At 44.5% G+C, this 13,286-nt stretch overlaps 1 protein-coding gene across 4 annotated transcripts in view; it reads right to left on the bottom strand.

The window, feature by feature from the left end:
* Positions 1-7,279: 7,279 nt before the first annotated feature.
* Positions 7,280-13,286, bottom strand: part of CLIP4 (CAP-Gly domain containing linker protein family member 4) — a 47,975-nt gene continuing 41,968 nt past the window's right edge. For all 4 annotated transcript variants that reach the window (XM_036027794.1, XM_036027795.1, XM_028516129.2 and 1 more), the window contains 2 exons: positions 10,717-10,789; positions 7,280-8,991 (listed from right to left, as the gene is read on the bottom strand). In XM_036027794.1, coding sequence (XP_035883687.1) covers positions 8,673-8,991; positions 10,717-10,789 — 392 coding nt within the window. In that variant the 3' untranslated portion in view covers positions 7,280-8,672. The remainder of the gene's footprint in view (positions 8,992-10,716; positions 10,790-13,286) is intronic.

The following is a 13,286-nucleotide window of genomic DNA, read 5'->3' as shown; positions in this document are numbered from 1 at the left end:
CTTGGCTTTCACAGATGAAATTTATTTCCACAAAAACAAATTGGGGATCAATTAAACTTGACGTGTGCACTTTGTGCGATGATGCTTTACTTCACCAGTAAGTTTTCACGCTTCATTCTTTCTTTCCGCTTTACCTCCATTCTCTCGCCCTGCTAGTAGCTGTGCCAAAGCGTCGCTTCGGGAGGAAAGTATTTATTACTTGCCGGACTCTAAGCATTCCCAAGCAAAAGGACTGTATGTATATATACCTTTCCCCGACCTCCTCAGTCTCACCAAAACCCAAAGCTTCACTGTGGATCTGGGAGCCATTCTACTCCAGACAACACAAGACAGTGTCCACGCCTCCTGTGCGGATGCCCCGCCCACGGCGGAGGTCCGCACTCTGCAGACGCCCTGGACCACGCCTCCTCACCTGCTTCACGTAACAGACTCATCTCCAAATAAGCGTATCAGGAACGTTTTGGCTCATGCCAGGCACAAAAGTAAACAGTCTAATTATATAAACATTAGTCTCATTCACGAACCACCTGAAGAGGCCCAAGGACCACACTTTGAGAAACATTCTCCTAAAGGACGATGACAGATGTCAAAAACGGAGGTGGATTTCATTTCATATTTGTAACACCAGTGACCGATTAAACAGGGAGCATGCGACATAGTTCAATAGCTGACTCTTTATTGTTATTAATCTGGGGCAGGGGGGACCTTATCCCTTTCTCTTCCTAAAAACTAGAAATAATCACATTTCAGGTTGTGCCTTACCACAATTTCTGTGTCAAGTTCAAAAGACAGTCAAGTCTGAAAAGCCTGTGTACACAGATAAGCAAACAACTCCACACAGCGATACAATGCCCTCGAGATGTGTCATGCACCTTGCTGTGGCCTTGGTGTCGCAGGGCGCTCAGCTGGGCCACTGTCCACTCACTGCTGCTACACCGCACCGTGGCTTCTCCCCGTAACTACGAAAGTTCCGCCTGGAATGTGAACAGGCACAGGTGAAGTGTGCAGAGACCGTGTTCATTAGACCATAAGCTAGCATAATTATGTCTCCTCCACGTTTGAAGCCTGTCAAATTACAAAGAAGCCCGTCAAAAGTTGACAGCCCTTCCTTTGGGACAATGGCAGTTTGCGAGGAAGCACCAGTTTATTAAATGTTGTGCCTCAAAATTAGACCAAATCAAACCAGCGGGAGTAAACTTTATTTATTTTTTTTGAAGAGTACAATCTACTCAGCAGTCAAAGGACTGGATTCTCCTCCCCCAGACAGGGTGGGTCCTGGCTTTCCCCAGGTCACTGGGCCTGCCTGGACCTCCGTGTGTCTCCTACACAAAACAAGGACAGTCACCCCCTTTCTCACTGGCCTGGCGGGGTGTGTGGGGGGGTACTATAAACCGCTGAAAGCACAAGCATCCCCTCCACAGCTCTCAAATTCCTAATTTGGGGTGGGCGTGGGGAGAATTGCAAAAACCAGAGTGTCTGTGCAGCTCCCCAGACCCTTGACCACCACAGCTCAGTGGGGGCTCCTGTCCCAGCCCCTCCCCCATCCCTGGCTCACGGGTGACTTCATCTGTCACTTGTTTAACGGTGGTAGCAAGAACCCTACTAGAACCAAGTCATTTTTGGTCAAAGGATGGATGTAAAACTTAGAATTAAGTGTTATAAATAAGCATCACAGAAAGGAAGATGTTCAATCAATCTCAGTAATCCTTTTTTCTTCTTTGAGTTTCTGGCTTCTCCATATAATACTCAGTAAACCCTACAGTGGTGAGGTATTAAGTAACTGCTGATGATTTTCATTCCATTAGGGCATTCTAAGTGATCAGGCCATTTCAACAGATTCTCTCCAGTACTAGCAGGACTAAAATTCATGAGCTGTGTAGACCTAAAACAGATGCACATGAATTTAGACTACTGTGAATAACAGGCTCCCATGACAAGATTCGTAAAATTGTCTGGAGTGCCTTGTCAACCTGTCTTTAGCTGGGGAGTCTTTCAATGGGTCCCCACAGAACATACAATTTGACTTTGCTAATTTCATTGCAGCAGATGGCTCCCCGGGCCGGGGGAACATAGAAAACAAAAACCAGCATTCCTGCAGTTCTCCACTAAAAACCCTAAAATGAGAGATAATTGCTGAGAACAAATAGTAAGGCTTCTCTGTTAAAATTCTACTTTAATTTGGTATCCTGAGTAGGGGTGTTTAATGTCTAACACTGCGCACGTACAAAGCTATTTTTAGCTCTCACTTAACGACTTTGAAACACTGGAAGAGCTCAGAGTGAGGATAGACTATTACCTACAACTGAGAGGAGGGAGGAACAGGAACCAAAACCACCAAACCCAAGTGGTGACCTTCCCTTCTTCAGGGCTGAGCAAAGGTAAAACAAGCATGTGACCCTCACCTGTAAAGATGGCACCACCAGCTCACCTCAGACACACTGCAAGGGCCAAGGTATGTTTCCAGGGCCCTCCCACATCCCTTTTTCCGACCTCTCTGCCTGACACACTCTCAAGCACTCTCCCTTCTCCATCGATCTAGGCTGACCTCCCGCCTCCCAAAAGAGCAATAATGCCATTGCTAACATCGACAGGAGCCTGTCAGCCAGTAGGAGTTGAAAGACCGACTTATTAAAGGAACTCTCACTAAGCCTTAGCAGCGGACGTATTAGCGCTCCTTCGAATATTTACATTTTAAGAGCGCTCACTTCCCAATACCGATGAAGAGCAGACTGATACAGCGTCAGACGAGTATACTGTTCTGGATGGCTTAGCCCTCATCAATCACTAGAGAAACAGCAAGCAGACTGGGCAGGACCCGGGGACGAGGCTGTGACTCTCCACCCACAGGGTGGGACCGGAGTAGATTTACTCAGGTTGCTTGAACTCTTCCCCTCACTCTCACAACTGTGGGCAGTTTGGTCTCAAAGGCCCTTCCACCCCTGAAGTCTGAGGCTCTGTAAGACTTCTCCGTGTAAGGTAAATTCCCGCCACCCGGGACGGGTGTGGGCGCACAGGTGTGCGTGTGTGTCCTTTTTCTTGACCTTGACTCTGAATTCATTTACAGCCAAAGCCAATTAATTCAGTGCACAGCCCAGGGAGCCAAATTATATTTAATCTTTACATGGGAGTAGACCAGAAAGAAGTTCAGTATCAGCTTGCTGTTTATTTTTTGTATTCAAAGGCCTCTTAAACAAACCATAAAATCACGACCATAGCAATGAAGTTAATTGGGATGGGTTCCCGGAAGAATCAAAGCTGACAAGACTATGAGAATCACAACCACTTATTTCCCTTTTGTTTCATTTGCTACAAGTGCGGCCTTATTAGCAAAGCAAAATTATAAAACTTACCTTTTGCACGTTATCCTTCACCACCTCTAATATTTGATGAGAGACCTGATGCACTTTGTCAGTTGTCAGCTTGCACCTCCCATCCCAAAGTGAAGCACCAAAGCCCAGAATAAGGCTCGCGGGGGAGACCGGGAGGCGTGCAGAGCCCCGCCTCCCCGAGCAGGTGTCCAGGTGCGGTTACGGTGAGGAATTCACTAGGCATCCTCTCTCCCAGCTACCACAGCATCGAATAGAACCCCTCTTTTCAGATTTATAGACACCCGCTGCTGTTGAATGGCAACGTTTAGAAACCTGCTGTGAATTCTATAGCTTTATAGTGGATTTACAATCCGACAAAGACGGCCTGTTCAGATAACCCACCGAAAGGGAAAACTGGAGATTGCAGGCAAGCTGTCTGTCTACATTTTAGTGCATCTAAAGGTCAAGGGAAAAAAACCATTTAAATCTTTCCACATTATTTCAAAGTAATATTTATAGAGTACTTCCCAGGTCTCAGAAGAAATAAAGTAATATAAAAGGCAGCAATTCTTTTCTCCTCGTGTGTGCACAGGAAGCAGCTGGTGATGTTTTGTAAGATAAGGAACCGAAGCAGAGCCCGCCTCTCCTGGGCCACCCACCGGGGAGTGTGCACAAGGCCTCGGGGAACCTCATGCTGTTTCTGACGTCCCTGAGCCTTTCTCCATCAAGGAAAAGACCGTTTGACAAAATTACTTTTCAACTAGTATGTATAATCTATTGGAATTATTATTATTAGAAACCATCTTTATTGGCAAGCTCAATAAACAGGACTTGAATTTTTCACCTTACGCTTTTCCTCCGTTGTCTACAATGCAAAACCCACGTTCCCCTGCTATCAAAACGGGGCTTGTTATGACCATTAAAATTCGTTGTAAAATCCATTCTAGGATGTTTTTCCCCCAAAACAGTGGATAGTAACACCCATCCTTCATAGCAAGAACCATCGGAGACAGCCAGTGCCATGAACACTTGACCAAGATATAAGCTGAATCCAGAAGGCACTTTAAGAAAGAGTAATAATAAAAAGAACAGCCTGAGTCTGTGTGTGTAATTTCAACATGATTTATTTCCATGTCGGTCTATTTTGATTTGTCGTGTGAAAAATAATTAGTCTTCAAGAAGGTGCATCTACTTCAAGCAAAGCCATGACAGGCTCAATTAGGCTGAAGCTGAAAGAACTTAACCTCTGCGAGTTTGACACATGTCAGGGACACAGCATCTGGCTCTTTAAACTTCCTACTCTTCAGAGATGCTTCAAATTTAAATTCAAGACAGTGCAAGTAGATTTCTGAGACTCTCTATTTAATTTGATTCATGCAATTCAAACAACCCTAAGTACGCACTCCTGAAAACGCGTTCCCCTGGATGAAGCAGCTTACGAGGTATACGCACGTGTCAATACTTAAACACCTGTAGTAGCAACACCCTTGTATGTCTGAGCTCATTTAGGGTTTCAGAGCAGGACTTAAACCAGATTTATGAGCTTTTTTTTTCAATGACACCACTGATCATGGGGAACAGGTTACAATGGAAGCAAATGGCCTCAGTGTAAACACCTAAAATATCTTTACTGAGGTAGTTCAGAAGTTCCTGCTCCCTCCTCAGCACCACACTTCTCTACCTGAACTGTACAGTAAGTGATGAAATTCGCTGTTGCTTTATCATGAAAATCCCATCCATTTAAGATACTCTGAAGGGATAAGAAGAGAAAGGGTCCCCCCCACCCCTTGGTGCCTTTCTCCTTAAGGGAGAGGCTGTAAACATACCAACAGCCTTGCTGGCACCAAACAGAATGAAAATACACCGTTGTCAGCAACATGCACCCGGCACTACAATTCCTCCACATGTACTCCTTCCCCTCCTGTAACAAGGAGCGTTAGCAAACCTTTTGGTAGAAAAAAATCTCATGACCTATACAAAGGCATCATACATACCCTGCTCGTCATAAAGTCTTAACGTGTCCAACTTGTTCAGCCGACACACAAGCTTCAGTGGGAATATCTGTTATATGTTCAAGCAGCTGATGTGACGTCGTTTGTACATAAGGGTCTATGTATGTACCAAGGGGGATTATGAAACAATGACTAAAAATATGTGTGATAATGTGAGTTTTGTATTAACTAATGTATTTGTATTTTAAATCAGTGTAGTGAAGCAAAGGGCATGAAGAAAAATAAAAAGTAAATTCTCCTACTGGCTTGCAATGTGGTGATACATATTACATGTCTCTGAGTGAATCGTTTAGATAACAAATGACTGGTGGAGAGTTCAAATGATTAGATCTGTTTCTTAATTAAGAATGATTCTCCATGGCTGCTGGGGCTCATTGGATTGAGTGCCAGCCTGGGAACCAAAGGGTCACCAGTTCAATTCCCAGTCAGGGCACATGCCTGGGTTGCAGGCCAGGACCCGAGCTGGGGGTGTGCAAGAGGCAACCACACACTGATGTTTCTCTCCCGCTCTTTCTCCCTGCCTTCCCCTCTCTCTAAAATAAATAAATAAATAAAATCTTTTAAAAACTTCTAAAAGAGAGAGAGAATGATTCTTGCCCTGGCCCGGTAGCTCAGCTGGTTAGAACATCAGCCCCATATGCCAAGGTTGCAGGTTCAATCCTTGGTGGGGGCACATACAGGAATTGCCTGATGATTGCATAAGTAAAGAGAATAACAATTCAAACCTTTTTTCTCTCTCATCAATAGATAAAAAATTTTTAAAAGAGTGATTCTTAACACACTAGGTCTGCAGTCATCGGTCACTGCGGCTTAAATACCATTGCCACATACTCTGTGTGTAGGTCTGAAAGAAAACCCTGAAGTAAGGTGCTTGGTGCCAGAGACCGATGTCGTGCCCACGCGGGTAAGATCCAGCCATTCTCTCTCGATCAGACGACCTGTACCACCGGTCCCTGACTTACCGTCACAGCAAAAGAGAAGTGCAGAGCCAGCCCCAGGGAAGACAGAAAGGCAGCTTTAGGTGCTCCTGCTGTGTCATTGGTGTCCCCTTCCCTGCCCCTGACACCCAGCATCTCCTCCCTTCCTTGTGTCACCATTCTGGGGTCAAGCGGCACTACATGATTCAAACGTTCCTTACCGTCTCTCCTCCCTGACCTGGGAAAATTTCCCGGTTCCATGGGCCACTCTCTCCAGGGCCCCCCACCCCCTCTGAAGCCAGCTCGACAACATCGCTGCTGGGAACGGCCGGCCGGCGGCCTGCACCACCTCTTTCCATTCCGTGACCGCTGCCGAGCACCTGCGAGGAGCCAAGTACCTTTCCAGGTGTTGGGAACGAAGTGATGAGCAAAACAGCCCAATACCCGTCCCTCGATCCAGCGAGGGAAGAGAGAAACAATAAACAAAAAGTTTACCGTGGTCAGGGGTGCCGAATGCTCAGAGAAAAGCTCAGCGCGAGGGGGGATGAGGAGTTCGGGAGAGGCTGGTGAAGGGGCTCGCCCGAGGTCACAGCGTCTCGGCTCGGGGGCAGCCGACGCCGGTATCTGAACGCTCTGAAGCCCTGAAAAATGGTCCTACCAAGCTACCCTAAAATACAGAAGCCACGTTTTTTTAGTGGAAGGTAGGTAACTATTTATATATTTTTACAGTCTAAATGCGATGTGTTCTATCCTACCTTAAACAAACAAATGAAATCCCACCCATACAAAAGACATGAAGCGATTTCAGAAAACGGCAGAAACACATTCCTTTCCTTAGAGTCCATCAGAACAACACAGTAGGGGTGGCTGGAAGCATGACTCCACTCGTTGAGTAGAAAGCTTGACACTGTTCAAGAGTCTTTACAGGGATGGGGCAAGCCTGAGTCAGTTAGGGGAGAAAAAGTTAAGTACTAAGCACCTGTACTCTGAGTTAACTGGGCCAAGTGCGGTCGCGGGTAAATGACAGCAAGACACCATTCCAAAACCCAAACGTCTTCCCTTTTTATTAATGCTCGAGAAGTGAACTTCGACATTTAATCAGCAAAACACAAATGAAAACACTGAACTTGTATGTATAGTCTCTGTAAACATACACATTATTACATGGATTTAATAACCCTAACCTAAATATGAGAACAATTGGTTCCCTGATCTCAAAATAAATTCAGTGTTGACATTACTGTTTCTAACTTACAGTGTTTTACAGTTAACAGGAAGAATTATAGACACCCAAGTTCAGTATAATCGGGGCTTGCATGTTAAAGTATAAATAGAGTCTTTAAGAAATAAGCTACATAATAAAATAAGTTTACTTTTGAATAGCAGTACAGTCATTTTCTTCAATCAATAAAAATATTCCTTGGTTATAAAGCAGCCTCATTTTGCAAATGTATTTCAGGAAAATAGCTCTAGCAATATTTGAAATGCCACACTCCTTTTTAAAAAGGCAGCAAAGCAACAGAATTTAGATTTTAAATAGCATATTACAAAATAGTTCAACATATTATTTCTAAGCACAAAGTAAGCTCCATTCTGAAGGATGATTTTAATCTCATAAAGCAAACTGTTCTGATATTTCTGTTGTAGTTTAAGGTCTGAATGTGTACAACTGGAGATAAATCATCACACACATAGGACCATAAACTGCAATACTGTCCACAATACAAATGCTCCGCATTATCACATCGCTCGGTGATGAAGCTCAGTTTGTTACCACGTGCTCAGCAAGGAAAATAAAAACATGATACGGTTCTGTAGCTTAACAGGATGAACTTGCAACAATCAGCTTTATGAATAATAAAACAAAAAATCAAGAATAAACAAATGAATACTATAGTCTTCCTAACACATCTTAATTTGCACTCTTCTCTTAAATATAATCTTTCAATGCTTTTCACATCCCAGAAGGAAATGATGGCAAAGCGGAAAGTGCATCGTGTTCTAAAAGTGCTTTGTGTGTCTGTGTGTGTGTTTCAGAGATCTGTCCAATAAGGAAGTTAAACGCGTGCAAAAAATTAAGTCCAGTGTCATGTGCAAAAACGAAAGAGTAAGCAACACCAGCTGGTCACCTACTGGCACATTTTTTCCCAGCTCTCAGAATCTTCTTGGGTCTAAAGCTTCACTAACTTTTTTAAATGGTTATTTCAAAATTGTTTTAAGAGAGCTGGGATTCCCACAGTTCACGCTGCTAGCTCTTGAAAGGAGTCTCTCTGAGTTGTTAAAATGGTTTTTAGGAAGATAGTCGTATTTCCAAATTTTAAATAATGTTTACAGTCTACATGTGCCATGGACTCCGTATTTCACGCCCTATAGATATATACAAGTGTATGTACACACTCGCGCGCGCGCACTCGCACTGAACACTCCAGTTGAGCTCAGCAGTTCTCGTCCACCAGCTTGGAGCCCTTTATCCCCCGGTAGGTGACCCGGCTCGGCCTAACCAAGACGCCGTGGTTCGGCTTGCAGGTGAAATAGCGCGTGTCGCCCACCGCTCCGTCGTTTTTCCCCTTGGCGCTTCGGAGCTCCAGCCCGAGCCAGATGCCCGCGGCGAAGTCCGTGGGGCCCACGTACCTCACGGTGCCCATCTCGTTGGAGCTGGTGAGGAGGACCTGCGCGCCCTCGCGCAGCCGCGCGCCCCGCTCCGCGCCCCCGGCTGCCGCGCCGCTCCAGCTGCGCCGCAGGGCCGGCCTGGACCTGCGCACGGGGAGAGACGGACAGACTGACGCCGGGCCGGGCGCGGCTCCCCGCGCGCACGCCTGCGGCCCGGCTCCCCATCCAGTCGCTAAGAGAACACCTTACCTTCGCAATTGAATTTTTTTATCCTGAATAGCAATGTGAGAATATACTTTAGTAGTTTAGACATTTTTTTAATCTTTTGATTATTTTAGTACCACACTAACTGGATTTAAGATGTACAGATAAAGATATATATAAAGATTTATTTACGACCCTTGAATCAGCCCGCACCTAAGGTTTTTTTGTTCTTTTGTTCCTTGCAACATTAATCACCACGCATTTTGGCCACACGCTCTATAAATAAAAATAAATGAGTTTTAAAGTTGAATAAGTATCCTCAAGAGTATTTTCTCAAACAGGTGCTGAGTCTCAGTCTGCAGGAATCAGTAAAACCTTACTTCCTCCTCACAGGACACGCACGGACCACGGACACGGTCCTCTCGTGACGGCGGGTCGCCGCGGGCGGGCGCGCAAGGCCTCACCCGCCCTGGACCCCCACGCCCCTCCCCCCCCTCTCCGCAGCCGGCCTCCCACCCAACTACGTGGTGACCTCACTCTGCGCCTCTCCCCCTTCGGCATCCTGACATCCTGGTGTGTCCTTAGCCCTTTCTTCTGTTCAGCCTCAGAGTTCCTGAATATCTTCAATGAAGTGGAGCATCAACGTACCGCCCCTATACTCGCTCAGCAACTCAAGTGAGGAGACGAACTTCAAAATTCTCAAAATCAGTGAAGGCTTTAAGGAAGGGAAGCAAACACCCACCCAACCCCACTAAACAGCACCTCCCAGCGCGAGGACCCAGTGCTCGCTCGCAGGGAAACCTTAGGTCTCCGCAAAGCCGCCCAGCGACCTCGGGCCTGATCAGTGCAGAAAGGCCCCCCTGCTGCTTGGGGCACGGTCAAGGTCGCTGAAGGTCGCTGCCTGGTCTCTGATTTCCAGGGGCCTGCAGGGTCTCCCCGCTTGAGCAAGGATATGCACTTCCCCACTCTGGAACTATCCCCCCCCCCACCCAAGACATCACTCATAGACTTATTGGAAGCATTTAAAAATAAAAATAAAAAAGAACCCCTTAACCCAAACAATCTGGAAGAGCCTCACGTTCCTCTAAAAGTAAAACAGTTTCTGAAAGTCTAAGAAAACTGTGTGGGGAAGGGAAGTGGGTGTGGGGTCAATAAATCTAAATGAAAAAAAGAGAGATTCTCTCTATAAGAAACAAAGGGGAAAAAAGCACGTTGCACAGTACACTCCAGCAGATGCCGTGGGAGTGGGCGGCGGGGGCGGGGGGGGGCGGTTTAAAGGCTGGTAAGATCGCCTCATGCAAACAGGCCTGACATTTCCTTCATGAATTCCTGAAAACATTAAATCTCTGACTAATTAAGTAAACGGTTTAAAAAATCAACCCACCCTATTCAATTATAACACAAAGTGCAGACTCCTCCAACTTTTATTAACAGTACTAAACAAATCTGAAAATATATGCAATAGAGTACTTTTCATCACCGCTGACGTTTTTTTATTGCTAAAGAGAGAAAGGACCCTTCTCACTACACGCCTCACACCTTTTTTCTTAAGTGTTAAAATTCTACCAAGCAATGTAAAAGATTCAACATTCTACTTTTCTCTCTTCACAGAATCTCGTCATGTTCCTCTTGAAAGGTGTTTTTCTAAATCTTCTTAATACTTACTTGGCAAAAGCATTTCTTCTGTTAATCTCTTTTTGGGAAGAAGCAGAAGTTGTACTAAAGCTTCTCCTAAAACCTAAATATGAAAGTTAAGGTCAGAAGAGGAAAAATAAGTCATGAATTTGTAGTACTTATTAAAAGTTATCCTTCATCATTTCTTTTACAGATGCTCTATTAGTTCAAACATTTCTTTGGAAACAGAAAGCAAAGCAAATAAATACATACAGAATGTAAAAGCCACTTAGATTTCATGACAAATTTTTATCTTACCTTTCTCACATGCAATGCACATATCTGAACAAGTTAAAACCATAATGTCACCTTTGGAAGTTTTATTATAACATTTCTTGAAGACCAAATAAAACTGAATTATACATTGATAAAGCTGAATCTTTGTTTCTGAAATATTAATCTTGATAAATCATACAAAGAGGGTAAACTAATTTTAAAACACTATCACTAAATATATCCAATTCGTAAAATATTAAGTAGTAAGTTTCAGAGCTTGTGATTGCTGTCATCCCAATGACAGAGTAATTTCTTTTAAAAAAGCACTTTATACAAGGTAAGTTTCTGAAAAGATGTGTTTAAAAAGAATGGGATCTCAGTCCTGGCAGTTAACGGCAGCCAGATGTGCTGAACGACTCCCTTGATCAGAGCGAGTACAATTTAAAACAACTACAGCGTTTTCAACACTGTTGAGCTGACACAAGAGGCAGAATTTCGAAGAGGCCAGAACCTAACAAGAAGAACCGCGAGAGGCGAGGTGACCGAGCACCAAAGCCACCTACCACCGAGGGCCTCGCCCCGGACGGGGAAGGACAGACAGCGCGGAGCTGCCGAGATGAGGATTCTCACAAGACGGCTGGTCAGAGTGAGAACCCCGAGCTGCTCACCCTCAGCCTAAGGTCAGAGCAGCCAAACGAAATGCCGTTTGGACGAAGACAAAGGGAAGCTGGATGGTGTTAACATCAATGCTCAGAAACGGGCAAAACTTTCTCCTCTCAAAACTGGTGATCATACGTGAGTTTTATTTTATCTGTGCAATATTTTTTAAAAACTGCAGAGGCAATAAATTAAAACAGCTCCAGGTTGTCGGTGTCGCCAGACAGCTGCCGGAAGTAAATGTAATTTTTTCTGCAGGTGTCCACCCAGGCCTCGGAAATCCCCATACGTCGAATTCCAAGTAAAAGAAGCATTTTGCAATAATGAACGACAAAACTCGCAAGGATAAAAGGCACCATGAGTTGGGCTCAACGGAAACATATGGCAGAATCAGATTCACAGACACTTCAAATATTGAATTATTTAACATAAAATAAAAGATAACATTTAAAATGTTTAAAGACACAAAAGGGAAAAAAAACTTGAAAATGTGGGGAAGGAATAAATGACAGTAAGTAACGACCAAACAGATTTACAAAGAGAAATTAAAAATCTATAATCGAGAACTCTGGGGTCAGATTAGGCAGCTCCATAAACACAGCCGATGAGAGGACCAGGGGAGGAAGGCTCTGAACCTGCCCCGATGCTGTCCACGTCCACGGGGACAAACTGTGACAGAGACGACACCGGCGTGGGAGAGCGAGGAAGTCTACTCTTCCACTCCCCAGAGTTTCAGAAACTGATAACGCAGAGGATGAAGGAGAACCTAAGTTAAGAATACGGACAGGAATTTTCACAGAATTGACCACCAGGCACTAATTTCCAGACCCAGGAAGACCCGGGAAGCCAACGGGATGAACAAAAGAGTTCCGCACCCAGGCACATCACAGCGAAACTGCGGCACGAAGGAAACGGAGACCTTCAAAAGCCATCGGAACAAGCTGCCTACAACAGCATGGCTCAGACTCATGGCTGACTTCTCAAAAAAACGACAGAAGACAGAAAACAGAATTATATTGCCAGTGTGCGGGGAGGAAATATTTTCAAACTTAAATTTTCACTAAGTGTTTACCCAGTAAAACTGTCATGAGAAAAGACTGCCCTGGCTGGTGTGGTTCAGTGGACTGAGTGCCCACCTGCGAGCAAAAGGGTCACCGGGTCGACTCCCAGTCAGGGCACATGCCTGGGTTGCAGGCCAGGTCCCCAGTAGGGGGCGTGTGAGAAGCAACTACACACTGGTGTTTCTCTCCTCTTTCTTTCTCTCTTCCCCTCTCTAAATATAAATAAAGTCTTTTAAAAAAAGAAAAAGACAAAAACTGAGAGACTTTGCTACCAACAGACCCTTTCTAAAAGGACTTTTAAAGAATGTACATGAGGTAGAAACAAAATGATCCCACGTGGAAGTTTCGAGGATTAATGATCAGAGATATTTGCAAATAGGTGAGCAAATTAAATAAATATGGATTATATATAAAACTGTTATAATAATGGGAAATTGGTGGGGAAAATAAAATAGAAACTGAGTCAGTTTCTAAAAATTTTCTATTATTTGGGAAAGAGCAAACATTATGATTACTTAGATTCTGCTAAGTGCGTAAGTCAAGGTACCTAGAGTAATTACTAAGAAGCATATTTATAGATATAACTTTTATACAAGTAGAGAATAAAATGGAGTAAAAGGAGGGTAG

This window comes from Phyllostomus discolor, chromosome 6, assembly GCF_004126475.2.
Source record: "Phyllostomus discolor isolate MPI-MPIP mPhyDis1 chromosome 6, mPhyDis1.pri.v3, whole genome shotgun sequence".
Classification (NCBI taxonomy): Eukaryota; Metazoa; Chordata; class Mammalia; order Chiroptera; family Phyllostomidae; genus Phyllostomus; species Phyllostomus discolor.
The sequence above is the reverse complement of the archived record's forward strand: the minus strand, read 5'-3'. Positions and strand labels throughout refer to the sequence as shown.